The 21,667-nt window shown below is 29.3% G+C and overlaps 1 protein-coding gene across 1 annotated transcript in view; it reads right to left on the reverse strand.

Moving 5' to 3' along the window:
* LOC126737461 (protein O-mannosyl-transferase Tmtc3-like) overlaps positions 1–21,667 on the reverse strand; it is a 130,208-nt gene that overhangs the window by 31,614 nt on the left and 76,927 nt on the right. The window contains exons 3-4 of the mRNA XM_050442372.1: positions 18,010–18,091; positions 3,198–3,297 (exon numbers count right to left, since the gene is read on the reverse strand). Of these exons, the coding sequence (XP_050298329.1) occupies positions 3,198–3,297; positions 18,010–18,091 (182 nt within the window). The remainder of the gene's footprint in view (positions 1–3,197; positions 3,298–18,009; positions 18,092–21,667) is intronic.

Consider the following 21,667-nt stretch of genomic DNA (forward strand, 5'->3'; position numbering starts at 1 on the left):
TTATGTTATTCGCGTGTAACATAAAACTTTGAATTTGTAGTATAGAAAACTAGTATAAGACCTTTACTTTAATCGTTAAATAATTGTCGATTACAATAATCGAATTTATAATAAAGGCGTCTATTTAAGCTTAAATAGTGATTTATTATTGAACGGGGTGCAAATCGAAGATTTAATTTTCTGCAATTTTTTGCCGATTATTATCTAGTTTTTTAACTCCAGACATTTCTTAACGTGGACTGTATGTTGTATTTTAATTCTGATACTGAGATTATAAAAAAACCTTTCTGCTATTTAAACATCCATTTATTCGATACACCACCAGTAATTTTATAAAATACTTAAATTTATAGAAAGTAATAATTAGGCTTATATTTAGATTTGCATTGAGTTGAGTGAAGACTAGCGCAACAGTTCCCCTTGGAACTTGATTCGATGCTGATTTGACGTTTTCGGAGAGATATTAAGATACAAATCTTCTAAAATACATTCTTCAAAGTCTATCAATTCTGGAATCTTTTTATTATTTTGAGAGATCCCTGACACTATTAAATTATACTCATATGTCCTGGTCTTAATTTAATTAACAACTGATTTTGTTACACAACATGTTTTTGATCCTAAATGTAACGAACCCTTGACTTTACCTTCCTTTGAGATGATGGTGTTGCTGTAGACAGCAAAACATTATTTCTTGACCATAAAATCATAACCTGACTATCATCTTAACCTAACCTTAAATCATCAATATTTGTTCAAGGATTAGAATCTGCTTCAGCATTTTAACTTTTTAAACATGCATTATTCATCTCAATATAATTTTCTGATAATATACTATTTTTATATTTCTTTTCGTGCAACAAATAATGATGATTACCCGAACAAAATGTACATTTATCCCTTACAGAGTTTTTTATTGAGTTCCCCTTGTATGAACAATTAAAGTACAAATTATTTTCCTGAACAAATAACCTTTTTTGATATTAAGGAGAATCCTGTCCATATTCTGGAAGTTCTTTAGGGTACAAGAAGGGGTCAAAAAAAGTGTTAATTATCCAGAAAATTCCTATTTATTGGCTACCAGTTTCGTGACTTCCACATGTCACATCATCAGGCCAAGGACTAAAGTAAAAAGAAGACATTGTAACTTTAAAATATAATAGAAAATACAACGTTTTTCTGGCGATACAAATTATGTTAGGTACTTACAATTATAAAACGAGATTTGTCAACATCATAAAATTAAAACATATAGAAACACAATGGACATTTATATTAGTGTACGTGGACAACACAAATAAAATAAAAACTGGAAAATTGTCTTGGCTAGCCATAGATATTCCAATGACATCGGAATATAGAGAAAAGGGGTTTAATATTAATAAGCAAATTGCCACAAAACATGGTTTTTCCTCAACAATTATCGATAAAATAAAAAATAAAAAACTATTACGTAACTCAACTCATAATGTATAATTAAACACGTTTCAGAAAGATGACCGGGATCAAAACCCAAAAAAATTCGTTACTCTTACATTTAATGGCCCTGTTTCCTATAAAATACAAAAACTTTTAACTTCAAACAATATCAAAGTTGCTTTTAAATCTCAGAAGACATTGGGTAATCTCTTTTTAAATAATAAAGATAAAGATAATATTTTAGCGTGCAAGGGTGTGTATAAACTTTCCTGTGAGTGTGGACATTATTACATCGGAAGAACAAAACGAAATTTTAAGAGCAGATTTGCAGAGCATAATAGATGTATCAGACAACACAATTCGGAATCTCTTTTTGCTAAACATGTAATTGAAACTGGACATTGTACAGATTTTAATAGTAAGTTTAAAATAATTCATCGTTTACAGGATAATAATCGCCTTTTGAACAACTTAGAGTACTTAGAAATTCAAAGATCACTTAAGAAAGACCATCACAATTCCTTAAATATACAAGTTCACATGGGAGAAAATAAACTAATTAAAACTTCATTTGATTAATAATTATTTATAAACGATCTACAGCCGTAGAGCCATCTATCGCGCGTCTAGGCAATTTATATTTATAAGATATATAGTACTGTAAGTAACCTATATACACGAATTGATGATTGGTTTGTAAATAGATAGATCTCGTTAATGATATTGTTTGTTTAAGTAAATGAATGTGGCGTCCGTTTTTTTTTTTACGATTTTAACATTGAAAATTATATACACCTACATACACGTATAGTACAGTGTTGATCTTGGGTTTTTTATTTGTTTATATTAATGCAGACGTAATTTTTTTTTAAGTTTTTATTTTCTATTATATTTTAAAGTTGTAATGTCTTCTTTTTACTTTAGTTCTTGGCCTGATGATGTGACATGTGGAAGTCACGAAACTGGTAGCCAATAAATAGGAATTTTCTGGATAATTAAGACTTTTTTTGACCCCTTCTTGTGCCCTAAACCTTTTTTGATCTAATTTTTTTTTAAGCAAACTAAGTGTATTGAACAATAGTATGATCTTTAATAAGACAAAAACAACATTTGTAATTTTTTGAATAATTATATTTGGCTTGTTATATATTTTTGGTTAGATATATATGAACTTGTATGTATACCCCTTTTTATTTAAAGAAAGCCTTTAAATTTGGCAACACATCCTGATCCCTTGATAATTCAAAATTTGCTCCTAAAATTTCCATCAACTTTATTAGGAAAAATATTAATTAAAAATAGGTCTCAACTATCATAGCCCATTATTAAGAGAGTTTTTTTTTTAATAACTTTACTAGCAATGCACCTTTTTTTTAATTTACAGATGTTTTACGCATCAGGGAGCATTTTTTGACGTGCAAGAATTTTTTTTTTTATCTGTACACGTATATAAAAAGTATATCGCATACTATACAGGGTCATCTTATTAAATATTTGAGGTCTAGTAGTTGAGTTTAAAAACTAGATATGTACATCCCGTGTCATAAATAGAATAATATAAGATCCGTTGCTCGGGTAGCATAATATAAAAATATAAGAATCTTTTTCGAGTTTATTGACAAAAACTGCAAAAAAAGTTTCCAGACAACCAACGTTCTATTCTGTATAACCTTCATATCGAATTAACTCGTTTGAAGGGGAACGAGCTCGGTTATATTACAAGATATACGGGCATATTTTCTCTATACTTAAGTTATTGATTTAAAAACATTGCTTACCTGTGCACTTCCGATTTTTCGTTGCCTTTGAATAAAAGAGGAAGGCGCCAAGAAAAAAGACGGACGAAAGGGTTTCCGCTCTGCCAACTACGCCAGTCACCTTAAACAGAAAGTATAGCTTTTTAAAAAAAATTATACAAGCAAGAACTTTGCTTGAAAAGAAACGAGAAGTTATTAAATTTGTGTCTCTTCCTTTTTAAAAAAGGGAACATTTTTGTTAAAGGAAATAACGTTGGCTAAAAAAGTTTATTTCGAGTTATAAAACATCATGAAATTAGATTATTAAATCACCTTAGTGAATTTTTTTAACAAGAAGCTATTATGGGTTGAATGACGGGTTTTCCTAGATCAAAGGATTAAGAAAAAATCTTTAAAATTAAGAAAAAAACAAAGTTTTTAACGATTTTTTTTTTAGAGAACTGCAATTTCAAACATTTTGAACAAATATCCTGCCTCTCAAAAGATCGTATATACAATAATTTGTCCAGAATCCCAGAACACTATATATAATAGTATATAATATAATTCTATATAATAGTTATAATAGCAAAGCAGTAAAGAACTTGAACAAATTTGAGTAAATGTAAAAGTCCTATGGTTGGGTTACTACTAACCAAAACTGTTTATTTCACTCTCAGCACGTGTTGTTACACACGTCACTAACGATGTTAGCATCTTCGGGATAAGATTAAAAGTTTTACCAGTTTTTTAGCGAAGCACGTGTCGAGAGTAAAATAAAGAGTTTTGGTTAGTGGTAAAAGTGTCTGGTGATTTGAGTGTAAAAGTTAAGGGTAAAATATTGTATTTCAGATCTTTATAAAGACCTCCCAAAAGTCAGTGATTGTTTGGAGGTTCTCGAAAATTATTTGGTTAGTTTTTTACCAATTTGCAGTTTATTATATTTTATTTGGTACATATTTTAATATTGATGTTTCTCGTACTGATAGTGCGGCATGTAAACAACTGTTTCCATTGATAAAGAAATATAATTAAACACAACTTGTTGACCCTCCTACCAGAGTTTCTTCAAGCTGCAGTTCCACTAGCCATTTAATAATAACAAATACACCACATTTCCTATTTTAGTAAAATAATAAAAATAAATATATAAACATCTGATACGCTCAACATAAAAATATCTCTTTAAAAATTGAGCATACGAGATTTTTTTTTGAATTGTTTTACTGAAATCGTGATGTAATATTGAAACATTAAAACTGAAATAATTGTCCTATAAAATTATGATCATGAAAGATATTTTAGATCATCAGTTGGTGTGTTCAATCCTACATTTGGAACGTGTGCCGATTTTATTTCGAACTTACCGCGATTATTCGAGTTTTATTTCAAATAATTCTACCTGACTGAGTTCAATGGGATTTAATTTATAGTTTAGATGATGTGAACGAAATGATTTAATTTTGAATTTCAATATTAATAGAATTTTTCATATTCATGTTCCATTAAGAGATTATGGGTTTACCAAAGCACCGACTCCTTGGATTACATCTAATATTAAGTTCACGATGAAATTAAGGCGATAGGCTCATTCTAAATATAGAAAACTAAAAACAGATGCAGTATTTGGAGAATGTAATTATGACGCCACCAACCTATTTTTACTTCCAGTAAGTACTACTCCCCGACATTCAGCGGCCGCCACAATCTATCGATGTTTAGTGTTTTATTGGCTCTTATGGGAGGGAGTTTCCTATCCAAGACTATTACGTATATGAATAGTAATTAATTTTTACATGTAGTCTTATCCTTTTTTTATTAATTAGCGTTAGCGGTGTACACTTTTAACTAATCCAACATATTTTCTCTGGAAAAAAGAAATATTTAAAAACAACAGATGTCTTTATTATGTGGAGCAAAAGTGTCAAATATTTAACGAACTTTTTTAAATGTTAGACTTTATGAAAAACCATTATTAATTTGCATAGAATTATTTATGTAAACTCTATACTACTAATATTAAAGGTACAATTTCTTCAAATAATCTTTAGAGAACGGTAGATGCTGTGAATCTTTAAAACTCTAAATCTTTTGATATAAAATTTGTGGATATTTGAAAACAAGTTTCTCTAATAAATCTCTAATAAATCAATAATTTTTTGAAACTTGGTGTTATTAAATTTTATTTCTTGATATCTTAGAGTGGTATATTTAATTAAATTGACATCTTGGTATATTTAAAGCAAGAATAAAATAATTAAATTTATTCTCCCATCTCTTTTAATTAGTTTCTGACTTTGAAACATAACTATGAAGCAACTAGTGGGATGTAATCAGATGGGATTGCTACCTCCATCTAGTGTGTCGATTACAGGGTCCGGGTTGTGCTGGTACCACTTTCCAGATGCAGATATTTAGCAACTCGGATATGCCGATCAAGATGTGCTTTTTTTGTTAGGATTAAGCAGCCTGAGCCTTTAAGATCTTTACTTTTATCTAATTAATGACTACAGCTTGTTGCTTGCAAGCTGCATGAGATAAGTTTTTCCATTTTTAGGCCATGCAGGCATGCTCTGGTTTATATTTATTATGTGATTATATGCTGTTGCCAGTTTGTAATGGATTACATGTACATTTTTTAGCCAGAACCACCTATGCCTGATGCTTTCAAATTAGATGATATATTGAGCGCTTCTCTGACATCATTATCTGTGGTTACTTTTCGCTTCATCCATTTCACTCCCAATGTTTCTTTTGTTGGATCCAATCTGCTCTCTGTTTCCTTTTCATAAGTTTTTCCAGTACTGTTCGATTTCTTTTTTTGCTAGTGCATCTTTACATGTATGTACTTTTCCTAATACTCCTTTATAGAATTTGGTGCTGTTGTTCGTGAATTGCTTATTTTGGTGATATTGCTTTCTATGTGCCTTTCTGCTCTATATGTTTTGTCTGCTATTGTTGCTTCAGTCTCTCCGTTGTTCTGATCTTCTTGTTTTTATTTTGATTTCTTTATAGAATCATTTTTTGTCTCTAACATTAGTTTGCTAAGTTTGGGTTTCATTGCTTCCTTAAGTTTTGATAGGTCTTTCCTGAATCCACAGATTTGTTTCTTTATTCACTTTTTCAAGGTCTTCATCATAGTTTATTTTCCTGCTTTATTTGACCTTGGAAATAGTGAGTAAGACCTTTTCTTGAATTGTGTAAGTAGTAGCTTACATAAAATTTCTTTGCATTCCTCACTTTCGTGGGTTTTAGTTGTTCTGTTAGATATATTTTCAGATACACCTATATCGTCTGCTTAATTAAATGGTCTTTTATCTGGTGATTCAAGAATAATTGAGTTATCACATTCTTGATAATTAACTGGCTCTCTGTTGTTCTTTATACTACTTTCGACTTGTTGCTTCACATCTGCGCTGATTTTGTTTATTTGACTGATAGAAAGTTTAAAAGTATTTTGGTTCAAAACAAATCGGCTTTGGTTTGCCAGAGTGATGGGATTTAGCTTGCTACAAGTATGGAGATTATCTGTTTCTTTAATTTGTAAGTTTCCTTTATACTTGTTGTTCCTGTTTTTGCTATAATGTAGAAAAACCAGATTAATTTTATATACTCGTTAGTATTCCCTTTAGTTCGTGCTTGATTTCCCGTATCTTTCATTTGGTTTGTACTCTCTATTGCAGATAGGATATTTTCAACTAATTGCATTGCTGTTAACCTCACACCTTTTTTTGATGTATTAACCCAATTATTAGTAGTTATTACCTTGGCTGGTAAACTTTGTTCTCTTATTTTTAACAAATCAAAATGTCCTTTTTCTATATCTCCAAGCAAGGGAAGGGTAATGTTTGTAGTATTTTTGATTTTGGAAACTCTAATAGGATCATCACTTTTAATAAATTCTTTGTCAGAATTATTTATCTCTACAGTGTATTTTTTAACATTAAATTTATGTGTTTCAGGTCCATACCTTCCATCTTGCTGCAGTTGATAAAGTAGTTCAGTTGTTACTTCATTCTAGGATCTATTGTTACTAAATACTCTTCTACTTCTTTCCAGTGACGTCTAATATATCCAACAGCCTCACTCCTCAATTGGAGATGTTTTTCTTCGGTATTTTACTGATAAAGACTTATTATTATTATTATTTTTAATAATGTTAATTATATTGTTTAGTAGAAATATAGATAAAATGGAACGGATATATAGATAAAACAGAACTACAGGTATATATTCAAAATAATGACCTAAAAGTCCCATTCTAGATGCAAAAAATTACCAAAATATTAAAAGTGTTGAAAATCAAATACAAACTGGCTATAGCTCTAATGGTTGTGGATGACGGGGTATTTAATTTTGCTTTACTATTAGATCACCTGACTATGATTGTTGAAACAATTTTTAATTTTGCTTAGAATCCGTTCAGGTTACTTTACTATTATTATCTAATATTCATGTAATTTCAAAGTTTATTCAAAGATAACGTTATAGTTCTCATGGCCTTATCCATATATTTAAAAAACCGATAGCACATCCATATATTTAGGCAAAAATGACTAATTCTTATTCCAAATATACTTAGACAATCGCTATTTAAATAAGCACTAAACATCAGATTGACTTAACCAAAGCCCTAATTTAAATACGTAGGTGACGAAAATTGTTTTAATACTACCTCAGGGGGTAAAAAGCGGAGCTGTTCCAAGGATTTATTGTTTGCAATTTAAGCAGGCTAAAGTATAGACAAGTTAGGTCTCCCGGTAATACTATTTATGGGACCGTAATGCCTGTTGAATAAAAGATTTATTCCCTCACTAAAATGTTTATGCTCGAATTTAGTGGAACGATATTTAAAATATGTCATAATCAATGAGGTTTAATTAGTTATTAGGCTTAATAGATCTGAACATTTGGCGTCATTGTATCAGTTGTCAGAAGTTTTTTATCAGAAAAAACTCTTAAAATTATGAAAAACCATAGCCTAGCAAAGCCTCATTAAGATGTCGCTCGTTCAGCATAATTTTGTTTTAACTTCAAAGCGGCTGGGACAAACGCATTAATGAAATAACACTTGCCGGAGCATTATTTTCAGCCGGAATCCACAAAATGCCATTAAATGGAGATGCTGAAAATATTTTCAGAAATTTTAATTGCGGCGGACCACATAAAAGGGGTTTTAGGACTCCTTTGGGAAAAATCGAGATGTTTTCATATATCCAGAGTAGAAAAAACTCGGGTTTTAAACTTTGTAAACATAAAATATTTGCTGAGAACTTCTAAGCATTTATTCTAAGTAATAGGTAAATAATTAGGGTTTAAGGGTTAGGGTAAAAAATTTAGGAGCAAGTTTGCAGTAAAGTTTGTTTATGATTTGAGTGATAGATAATGAAATAACTTAAGTTAGTTAAATAGTAATGAGATAAACTCACACAGGTCTTAAATTTATTAAATTAAAGTCAGAGGATTATAATACAAGGTTTATATAATTTTAATATATAGTAGCTAGTCTCCGCCCGATTTGACCAATTTTAACTTAATTTCTATTCTTGACTTGTATTATGTAGTATTGTTCTCTGCGTCTTTGAACAATTGAACACTTATTTAAATTATAATGGCTGGAGGCTCAACGGACCCAGGTGGTCCTAAAAACGACAATCAAGTATATTGTGTAGAAATTATTTCAGGAATAATGGGTTTTGAAATCATTAGTTCCATCTAGGTGCAATGTATTAAAGAAATACTCAAGAATATGAAGCCTTGAGACACAAAATCATGTGGTTTTGTATGAACTATCAACAGCAACTAAACAATGTAAAATTATCGGTTAATGTAGTTCTAAATCCAAGATATGATAAGTATAGTAAAGTCAGTGACAGATATAGAGGAATCTAGAAATCACTATCAAAAAATTAGAACCGCTAGAGGGATACTCATTTCTATCCTGAGAACTTGTGTGAACCTACTCAAAATTTAAAGATAGAAACACAAATATGTCACAAAACAAAATCACAAGTCTATAATAAACACCACCAATTAAATTCTGTCAAAAAGCAAAGTAATAATTATAAGTGGCACAAACGAAAACCTAAATAAATTAAGTTTTAATGCCAAGCAGATACAAGAAGAAAAGAATGAGCTGTATATAGAAAGGAACAAAAAATTTCAAAACTAAAATTATTATCGTCAATAATAACTCCAATAATAAAGAAGATTTGATTAATGACTTAAAAAGACTAAGTAGACATAAACAATATGGAGAAGCTAAAAATTAATTTCAGCATACAATCAAAGAATATAAGGAAATGAACCATATTTGCACAACTGGTGTTACTTTTAAAAAGCTGGTTAAATTGAGGCTATAGTATATAAAGATCAAGATATAAGAAGATGTTTCAGATGTGGTGTATTTGGACACAAGATCGCTGCTTATGATAAAGAATATATTTGAACATATTGCAGTGAAAAGCATAAAGCGTACAAAGTAATTCAAAGCTAAACAGCCTTGTTGTATAAATTGTTCTCATGAGAACAATAATTACCAGAAGAATTATGAACTTGAACCTGATAGCGAAAGAGAAGTGTTTAATTTTTGTAGTAAAGCCAAATTAACAAAAGGATTGATTGGTCGTTAAAACTACCATTAAACTATTTTATAATCGATCAAGTTCTGCTAGAAAACAGAGCCAAAACTATTAGGAGCCAAAATTGATTTAAGACGTAATTAGTACGTTCTAATTATTACGTTTATTTTATGTTTGACAAACTCAAAATCCCAACCAACTCCCTAACACGTCTGGCAAGTACGGCGTTTTAACTGCCATATTAACTCAAAACCAAACATAGAACATAACGTTTATGAAAACAATATTACTCTAGGTAAATAGAGCTTATGGCCCGGAATCCCACCGTCACCATTCTAAAAGAACTTCGGTAGAGATCACAGAGCAATTTTTGAAATTAAACCAAATTTGGAGAGAAAGAAACCATTCAAAACCCTAGATTTTCAACAAATGAAGCATTAACATGCAATGGGGATAAATACCAACAAAAAAAAAGAAAACCGATTAAGCTCCCCTTGGAGATTTAAATATAAATAAGTCATTTAAAAGACGAAGAATAATGAATACAAACATCGAAAATAGAACAACTATGTCAGACAGAATAAGAAGACCAGACCACACTTTGTTTCCGATACACATTCTCAGCATAGAATCGGAAGGAATTACGTAAAATAAAAAAAGACACAGAATGACACAGACAACAGATGAAAATAAGAATTACATTTATATAAACTTTTAATAAGAATTATTACTAATAGGTTAACACAAAAACTAGACGGAAACCAGTCATATCGTCATATTAGTGGATCAGTTACATATACATAATATATTTGATTGTGAAGACCACATAATATAATATTCCGCTCCATTTGGCCCTTCGCGGCTCATTAGGCTTTAGATACAGTTGAGAAATAGGCCTTTATAATAGCAATGATGAATGCCAGAATATACTTTCGATATACTTTTATTATTAAAAACTGCGACATGAGCACTCCACCTTGCATGTAAAAATCGTTGCAGATTTATTAATAGATAAAGTCAAAATGTAAACAGGGGTAAGGCACTGAGATACTTCAGCTCTCAAACTATATACCTTAACCTTGGAGGACATTTTTAAAAAGCTACCATGGGAACATTTTGGAGAGAAAGAAATGAAAATTAGGCAACAGAAATTAAAAGAAGAATTTCACTAACCTGGGCTGCATTTAGAAAAATGAAATATATGCTTAAAAATAAAGATATACCAACAAACTTAAAGAAAAAGCTGTATTATAGCTGTATCTTATCAGTAACAACTTACGGACTAAAGGCCATGACCATCGCAAAAAGAACTGCTGAAAAACCATGTTGGGCATTAACCTAAAAGACAAAATAATACATAAAGAAATAAGAGGAAGAACGAAGGTGATAGATGTAATGGAAAGAATATGTAGTAGATTCATGGCAAGTCATCGCTTTGTATTCATGATTAAAGAAGTTACTCGCGTTGTCTTGACTCCATTCTAAATAGTTACGCTATAACTGATAAATTATGCTCAACAATTCTAAAACCAAAGTGACTCAAAAAAATCTAATTATGCCTAAAACGGTTGCCTGAAGGTATAGACTGTGTAAGAACTCTGGACTACCCAGATCCAAATATTGCATTATTAAGTCATCGGAAATTAATTATAATATGATAAAACAAAATGATTTAATAAAGTCAATAAAAAAACGTTATCAATAAAATAAAAAAAATTAATTAATGAATTAATTATTAAAATTATTGGTAAAGACCCATATATTGAAAAGAAACATGAACATCAAAACTACAGACACTATATCAATCGACTAACTAAAATAGTAAGAAATAAGTATTATAGAGAAAAAATTAATATAAATACCTTCAAGTTTAACTTTTGGTAAAATTGTAGCGGACGCAGCCAATCTCCAATGCAGAACTTTTAATACTGTATCAAATATTAAAATAGATAATTACTGCAATGCATTTTTTTTGTAAGTGTAGGTGTAAAAATGGCTAAAGGTATCATTTTACCAAAAACATGATGATTTCATCAACAGTACCATATTTTAATCCCTCAATGATTTTAGTATTGGTCAATAATAAAGAAATATTAAAATACACAAGGAGTTTGAGAAATAATTATACCTCAGGTTTAGATACAATTACATCAAGAATACTGAAAAGGTTATGTGTTTTTAATTAACTTTTCTCAACACATTTAAAAGCAGACATGTATCTAAGCGTTTTAAAGTTTTTATAATAACCCTTTTATATAAAAATTTAGATAGTACCCTAGGAATCAGTAACTATAGTCCTATGTAAGTATAATTATTAATTTAGCAAAAATATTTGAAAAACATCTAAAATACAGACTAGTTAAGTTTTTTTAGAGCGAATGAGATATTATCGCAAATCGAATTGGATCTACTGAAAACTGAACCACATCGGATGCTATTCATGAATTAGATAAGTGAAATTATAAATAAATTAGATAGAAAAATCATAGTAGTTTTTCTTGGACTTTAAAAAGGCGTTTGACACAGTATGGGGTGAAATACACTGTACAAAAGGTCGTTCGTAGCTATCTCAGAGAAAGAACCTAATAAGTCAAAATTCTAAATATAAAGGGTGGATTAAGAGAAGTAGAAATTAGTATTCTTTTTTCCCAAAACATAATTATAACATATTTGTTTTATTATAAAATGAAATGTATATCTTTATAACTTATAAGGATTTCCTAAATTCTTCAGTAGTAGCTAGATGCCAATTAGAAGAGCCACTACTGAGACCCAAAAGCAACAGGTAATTTGTTGCTGTAATTAGACCTAACCTTATATTCTACCTAACCTGATGAAGGACTTCCTACTCTGATACATGCGGTCTTTGAAATGACTAAGAAATACAGATTGCGCATTGTGCCTCTGAATTGATGATCTGCTTTCTTCAATTTCCCTTTTCTTGTATTTGAAAAAGAAACCAGTTTCCAGCGTTCTATCCATAACATCAATCTCTTTAGATGCGCTTGAAGGTGGCGCCAAAGGATTCTCTTGTAACCTGTGTCATCTGCACACTTAAAGGTAGATAGCCGATGGTGAAATGTCGCTCATGTGAGTATTAAAAAGGAATGAAGATAATGGCAATTCTTGGGGGACGCCAGATCCTAATAGACGAATAGCGGACTGGTAGACTTTATAGACTTTAGACCACTAGCTATATTTTTAAGCGAATGATATATTATCTAATAATCAATTAGATGACTAAAAAGTGCAGCATATTGGACGCATTTAACAAAAGTGAAATAATAGATAAATTAGATAAAGGTACAAGAGTTATAGCAGTATTTTGGATTTGGCAGAGTCATTCGATCCAATGTGATTCTCATCAGATTCCAAAGTTTAAGAAGTTCTTCTGAATTATGGGGTAAAAGGCACTGTGTTAAAAATCGTTTAGAGCTACCTAAGTTAAAAGCTTGTTATCGAAACATTCATAGTACAATAAGTGGACAAAAGGAATAGAAATTCGTATCCCTCAAGGGTATTATGGCCATTTTCCTTTAACAAATTTAAACGTACACTGATGATACGGGACGACTATTCTCTGCTGATACGTGATCCAAAATGTTGAACTTTTTTTAGACAACTATAAATTAACGCTAAGTATTAGCAATATAAATTGTGCAGATTCTTCCATATCTTCAAGAAACCATTAATATTTTCAAGAAATAAATATCCTTAAACTAGCTGAACCTATAAAAGAGGCTACTTGAGAGATGAGATGTTTAGAAGTTATAATAAATTTTAGACTTAAGTGGGATTTTCATGTTAAATATCTATCTAATAAATTACAATTTTTCAAACATAAATTTTGTCTGCTGAGAGAAATTCATAGGAAGCAAACACTTATACTATTTTATAAATCTTTGGTTAAGCCTTTGATAAAATATGACATAATAGTCTAGAGAAAGAAAAAAATTAAAAACTATGTAGTAAAGATTATATTGTTTATACTCAAATTTTACTCTTACTTAGGATACTTTTTTGCCTCTAGCCTAAAAGCACTATACAGGATCTTTTTAAGTTGAGTCATTTACTTAAACTGCTTCTTTCAAAAGGAGTTAATACACCAAAAATTACCTATATAAAACTTCCATAATAAAAGAGATGTAAGACATTAAAAATTTTTAAAAATCAGAATGCTGATAAATATTTTTTTCATATTTTCGACGAACACATTCACTCCTACCGTTTATCAGAATTTCTGTTAATGTATGCTTTTTAGTACGAATCTTTAGTCCGATCAGTTGTATCAGTCTTTTAATAGTGCGTATTTCATTTGTCTGATTATTTACTAGGCAAACATGACCCATGTTTAGGAAAACAATGAACTAATGAACATAATATCTACCTATGAGAATGCATATACAATGCAGCTAAAGCATGCAGAATATATGGTTATATATTTAGTTACCTAGCTTCATAACACACAAAAAGAACTGTGAGGAAGCAATGCTGAAAGAACTGTTTAACCTAAAATGTTACAAATAAAGAAAGACATTTTAAAAGTTGTCGAGGACGATATAACTCATAGTAAAGTATCAAAGACAATACGATAATAATAGTATTATCGATATAAATATCAACAAGTATAAGCGTTACAACCTAAAGATTATTCTAGAAGAGTTATATTTTGCCTATATATGGCCTAAAATGAAGATTTAATGAAATTAATTTTGTGTAGGAACAAGGCTCTATATATGCATAATTTCTACAACGATTATGTTTAAGTGATAAAAAATCCACACAATGTGAAAAGAATTAATTTGCAACATAGATTTTATTAAATCTTTAAGCTGGCGTGGTAAATGTTACGCTTATTGAACCCTACTTTGTTTCACCTCTACTTACTGATGAAATTCATTTAGATTTTTTTTTGACATAATCTGCTACAACTATTAAAAGAGGTTCCTCTAAATGTGAGAAAGAGTACCTAATTCATACATGATGGGGCTTTATCGGAATTTAGACTAGAAGTTCATAAGCATCTAAATAATATTTTTCCGAATAGATGAATTCGGCGCAATGACCTCCTCGCTCGCCAGATTTAATGCCTCTTAATTTTTTGCTTTCGGGCTAGTTGAATGATAGAGAAGTAAATACTCTGCAAGAACTTGATGGAAGCATTGATTTGCATTGTCTTGTGATTTAATTTACGGATATCAGGATTTTATTTTCGAGGCTTGTAAAGAGACGGGGTTTAGCCAAGAAAGATTATGTGTTTATCAAATAAATGGTGATAATCGTGAAAAACGGTAACTAATAAATTAAATAAAGATTTTTAAATTAATTTTCAATAATGTGGAGCAACTCTCTAATTATGCAACTTTTATTTAGTAATTATTGGTATATTAACTTCTTTTGACGAGTTCTACAAGGAGTTAAAATAAGATGTATACATTTTGAAATTTCCTAATTGCATATTTTTATTAAAAAGTATTTTAAGAGTTCACGCACATACTAGTATGTGAGTTTTAATTTTATTTATTAGGCTTCTGTTGAGAAACTGGTCTTTGAAACAAAATATAGAAAATGGCTTTACGACTTTTTCAGTATTCGTCTATTATTCTATTATTTATTACATAAACAATTCAATTATTTTAAAAGAAATATAAATCCAGAAGCAGTATTGAGACTGCAAAGGGAGTAGCTTGAAGGGACACTATCGGTTTGTCGTTCCTGTGAACAATAGGATAAATACATTTAAAGCATTATATTACATTTAAATACATTATATTACATTTCAATAAATACATTACAAATGCGAGAAATAAATTAAAAATCTATGTTTGAGAGACAAGATTTATTTGCCTTTAAAAATAATGCCCTGGTTATTTTTTTTGCAAGGAACTCCATGCCATAACTAAGTAATATGATTATGTTAAAGGCACTTCGACTTTTAAAAATCTGCTCCCAACTAGATATAGATTGCATTAAAAGATAGCTTAGATATAAAGATAGGTTCTTTAAATTTTGGGGAAATTATTTACACAAGAATCTTAAAAATGACACAAGCGGGCACACAGGGATAAGGGAATCTTCTGAACAGTTTTTTGCCGATTATACAGGGTGGTCCAGTTTAAAAGTCAGTAATTTTAATAAGTGATTAAATGTGATTAAGTGATTAATGTGATGAAAATTTAAAAAGAAATAGATCTTCATTATAAATTTTTTCTCAGAAATTTTTAAAAAGAAAATACAGGGTGGTAAAGTAAAAAATAATTATTCGTTTATTTATCATAAGTTTTAAACTACCAGCTCAATTTTAATTAAATTTCGCATGCAGGTTATTGTAATGAATTATCAATTACTGATGTAGCCAATATTTAAAAAAAAAGAAAATTAGGCTTAAATCTTAAATTAAACCTGTCAAATAAAATAATGACTTAAGGTAACTTTTGATTATCTTTTATATTCAATCAACTTTTTTACAAACCAAGCCCGATTTCCTTTCTTTTATAAATTTTTCCAACATTTTAGCCGGTATTTCTGAACAATTAAAGTAAAATATTTTAAGAACAGTGCGTTATATCATAATTTTGCGAGGGGCTTTTTTTTTCAAATTAAATAGTGAATCTTACAGTTGACTCCTTATAAAAAATATTTTATCACCTCCCAGATTTGAGACAAAAAAGGATTAGGGAATTAACCGTATGTTACGCCACTAGCAATTTTTTAAAAAATTGACTTGATCAGTAATTTACAATTCACTACAATAAACTGCATGCGAAATTAAATTAAAATTGAGCAAACAAGTTAAAAGTTATGATAATAAAACAAATAATTATTATTAACTTTAACACCCTGTATCTTTTTTACTAAATATTTCTGAGAAAAAATTTATAATGAAAGTCTATTTCTTTTTCAATTCTCTATTACGTATTAAAATTAATGACATTTGAACTGGACCACCCTGTATAAGGAGCCGCATCGCTTGTTCGAAAGTCACTTGACAGTTCAGTGTAGTGCAGTTTAAAATATTGGTGCGATATTTGAATCAGATATAAATAGTAGTAAATAAAAGAGTGAAAATAAATATTTTTAGTATTGATCGTGTTTAGTAGTGTGTGTGATAATAAATTAGTTGACCAATTTTCCTAAGTGTTTCGTGCATCGATTGTTTTAATTGACAGCGAAAAAAACGAACCTTGAAAAAGCTACATAAATTAAGATTAAGATGTGTCATATAATTTTTATAAAATTATTATTATTTTTTTTTACTTAAGGTCTGACTCATGTTAGTCCATATTTTGTTAAAGGTATCAAGTATATCAAAAAAACCTCTTCTGTATACTTTGACTAATTCGAAGCAGTTGGAGTTAATTCAAATTGTATTGGGTATAAAAAAAAGATAAATTGTCTTCTTGAGTAAATTTTCGATTTCTTTAACTGTTTTAAATATACATAAACTCGCAAATAGTTTTTTCAAGCTTTATATCTTATCTTGCTAAATCTCTTTATAATTTTCCACTATCAATCTGTGACAATTCATTAGTATTAACCCTCAAAAATTGCTTGCAATATTATAAAAGCAGCTTTTGACTTTTTCGCTTTTATGAACCAAATTCAAGGTTTATAAAAGCACTTTTTTGATTTAACTTAAATATGACTTATTTTAAATGAATTCTAATTACTACTCTAAAACTAGTTGAAATCCTTATTGAATTTTTAAAGGTTTGCTCTTGTTTAAACTCCTTGTAAGTCGCTACTATCTGATAAGCTTTCTTCAATTTCTATCGGTTTTTAAAACATCCAATAGTTTTCTTACCATAAGAATCACTACCTAAGCTAACTTCAATCATAATTTTGAGTATACTTTGAGCAAGGAAAAATTAAATTTAAATGAAAAAAACGTACATAAAATTAAGTCACTTTGCACACTTATCAAATACTACTAACACAAGCAATATATTTGTAATTTTAGAGCTTTTTTCAATCAAAAAAAACTCGTATAATTTAATTCACAAAATGCTTTTAGCTCTTTAGCCCACCCTCAAGCAACAAATAAAAAAATCACTCACAGGTAAAAGTATTTTGCTTTTATGTTTTTAGACACAATCACCCCTCAAATCTTGCAAAACATCAAACATGGATTTCCACTTGACAGAACATTTTTCTTCTTAAATGCCTTAAAAGTTTTTTTCAAAGGACGCAATGTGCTTTATATCCCCCGCCCTGTTTACCAAGAGCTTTATATATCTTAAGTTTTCATATTATGTATTTCTTTAGTTACTTACCGCTTCACTGTGTATTGGATGTACAGCAAATAACATAGAGGCGACGAAGCTCGTTATGTCAGGTAAAAACTTTAGGCATAACCTGGAAAGAAACAAAAAATATTACAATTATAATATTAAAAAGATTTAAGTAACTAACATAAATTACCCAGTAGCATGCTGCAAAACAAAGCCATATATAATCGAAATTAAATGTATACAAGCAAATCCTTTTTTTCCGGACAGATGATTTACCGAAATATAATATTTTGTCATTAAATTCTCATTATAGGAGATCTAGCGGTTTATTATTATGTGAAATAAAAACAGATATAATAAGCATTAGCCCCCGTCTAGAAAAGTGACATGTTGAGCACGAAGATATTGCTGCTATACAGATTGAAACTTGGATATGTATGTAGGAGGATAAATGTAAGCAAAAGTATCAAAAAATATCATTTAGCAAATTATAATAATGTCCAATAATATCATATTGTTAGTGTAAATAGACATATGAAATAAGTACAAGTAACATTCCGCTAGTGTCAAAACTAGTTGCTGTACAGTTAATCATTCAGTAAATTGGAAAAAGCAATAAAAAAGAATATCGTGTGTAACTTTTAATAAATAATAAATGATTTTTAAAAGGAAGTTTACCAGCTTGTGTATTTAATTCGCTTATAAATTTGTTACCCTTTTCTCTTGACTGCAGCTGGTTAAAAAAAAGTTTACTTAACACGACCCTTTTTTTAAAAGATGGCAGTTTTTTGAGGCTAAGTTTACAAAACAAAAAAGACCCTAGTCCCAAAAAGCTTAATTACTAAAATTTTTGTGAGGCAGGAGGTCTGAAAAGGGATTTTTCATTTGCGCTTTGTGGGATTAAATGAAATTCTGTCCTTTATTTTTTTTATTTGCCCGGAACTGCGAAGTAAAGGTAAAGGCGCGTATAAATGCTCTGCCTTCAAGTGCCCTGTTTACAAAGCTTTGAAGACTTATCTACTTTTATTTCATGGCAATAATATTGCTGTTTAATGATCATTATTTACTTAGGGACAAATATAAACTTAGAATGCTATTAAACTAACAATATCTTCATTAAATTTTTTTGTTTGATTTTTTTGATTTAACTCAAGACAAATATATTTTAAACAAAAAATATTTTTTTTAATTTTACCAAATATTTTCACATAAATAAAAAATCAAAACCATTTAGCAATATATATATTTTTTTACATTTATAGTACATTTAACAAATGTAAACATTTAATAAATTGATATATTTGCTCAAATTCTAGCATTTTCACAATCAATATTGTTTCATTTCAAAATGGTGTCTGACCAGCCCAGTTTTTAGATTGTCAGCATTAATAATGTTCCAATCGCGTTTATGGTGGGCGTTTAGTTATTTTTTATTGTTTATATATTTTTATGTTTGAGTTGTTATGAGTTATTTTTTATGTGGCATGGTAATTTACAGTGATTTAAAAAAAAATTTAAAAACATTTTTGAATTTACTTTTGTCATTTTCTTTAAAAATTGAGAACTATATAAAAATTTAGTGGTTTTCATATTTTTTATTAATCATAGTTAAAATATTTTAGTGGTATATTACTGTATATATATATATTAAATATGTATATCTCTATATAAAGGGTGTTTCACTAAGCGCGGAATACGGATTTATCTGGGGAACCGCATTTAATCTGACATCACTAATTTTTTTTTACATACAAAAGTGGTCAACAAAAAATGCTCGAAATTATTTTTTGTTTCGCAATTTGGCCAAGAGGAGCGTAATTAAAGGACCAATTATAGAATTCTTATTTTCTCTAAAAAATTTCAGCTTAACGTACTTTTTTTTTAACATAATAAGAAGGAATAGGAATATTTTCCATGAAAGAAAAAATCTTTTTAGAGCAACATCTAAATAATGGAAATAGTAAAATATTCTGGAAAACATTAAAGAATTTTAATATTTTTACAGAAAAAAATAGTTTATCTGGTACGATATTTAATACTATTGACATTAATAAGTTTTTTATAAATAACGTACCCCCAAGTAATATTTCTGCTGAAATTCATAGATACTATGAAAAACCAGTTATTGGCGCAAAATCTGAAAGTTTCAAATTTCTCATTGTTTTAGAAGCTGAAGTGTCTAAATATTTAACCCAAATCAAGGCTAGGGATGTTGGTTCTGATGGAATACATATAAAGTTTTTAATATTTTGCTGTCCTTTTATTTTAAAATATATTTGTCATCTAATAAATAATTGTATAGCAAATTCTCTATTTCCTTTTGAATGAAAATGGGCTGATATTATGCCAATACCGAAAACGAATATTGTAAAGGGTTTTAATGACTTAAGGCCCATTTCGGGTTTATATTCGGGCATAATCGGGTTTTCAAAAAGGTCACAGTTGTGCTACGGCTCTTCTTAATGTAACGGATGACATTTTTAGGTCTATTGAAAAAAAAATTATTACTAAAGGTACTATTCTGGTTCTACTCGATTATTCCAAGGCACTTGATACCATAGACTATGATACGTAATTACTAGTCTTAGAATATTATGGTTTTCATCAGAGTTCAATAAGATTAATTCAGACTTTCGATCTTATGAATCGCCAGAAAAGTTTGTTGTTAAATGATGAGAAATCATATTATCTTGGCGTTAATTCAGGTGTGCCTCAAGGGTTAATTTTAGGACCAATTCTTTTTATTTTATATACTTTTCAATTTTCCAAATTTTTAAAACACTGCAAAATACAAAAGTTTGCTGACACTCAAATATATTAATCTTTTTCGCCCTCGTTGCTGGCTTATAGTTGTCTCTGTAACTGAAGATCTAAACACACTATACAAAGTTTCTAAAGACCATGCTCTCCACTTGAACCCAAGTAAATCCTTTGTGATGTTTTTTGGCAGGCCTATTAATGTAAAATATCTGATTAGAAGAGTTATCTTAAACATTGGCGATGAAATAATTCCTATAAAACAGAATGCAAAAATTCGGGGCTTATTTTAGATAACGAATTAAGGTTTGAAAAACATATTTCTATGTGCATTCAAAAATTTATAGAAAATAGTGCCCTATATAACCCCAGACATTTCCTTAATAAAAAAACTAAAAAAGTGTTATGCGATTTAATAGTTCTCTCTGGTTTTCATCATTGTGATGCTGTTTATGAACCTTGTTTAACTGCAGAGCATTGTGAGAAAATAGAACAAATTCAGAAATATTGTTTAAGGTTTATTCATGGTATTTGCCGTAGACAACCCGCAAGTCATAAACTGGAGGCCACCAGGTGGGTAAATATGAAACAGAGACGTTTTATTCATAGATATGTATTGTATCATAAAGTAATAAAGTTAAATTATCCTCAATTCTTGCTTCAAAAAATCACATTCAGGATAGATGTTAATAGATGATAACAGATGCTAATTTTGCCAATAATTAAATCTTGTACCCTGGACACATCTATAAAAAACATATAAAAAAATTAATTTTTCTTCTGGAATTTGTTATATATTATAATATATGTTTAACTGCACTCTTGCCTTCTCATTGTATATGTGTATACTTATACTTGAATAAAGATTATTATCATTATTATTATTATTATTATTTTGCTAATTAAGTCATTGTCATACCCACTTTCATAAAGAAATGCACTG

This window comes from Anthonomus grandis, chromosome 6 (assembly GCF_022605725.1).
Source record: "Anthonomus grandis grandis chromosome 6, icAntGran1.3, whole genome shotgun sequence".
In the NCBI taxonomy this organism is placed as follows: Eukaryota; Metazoa; Arthropoda; class Insecta; order Coleoptera; family Curculionidae; genus Anthonomus; species Anthonomus grandis.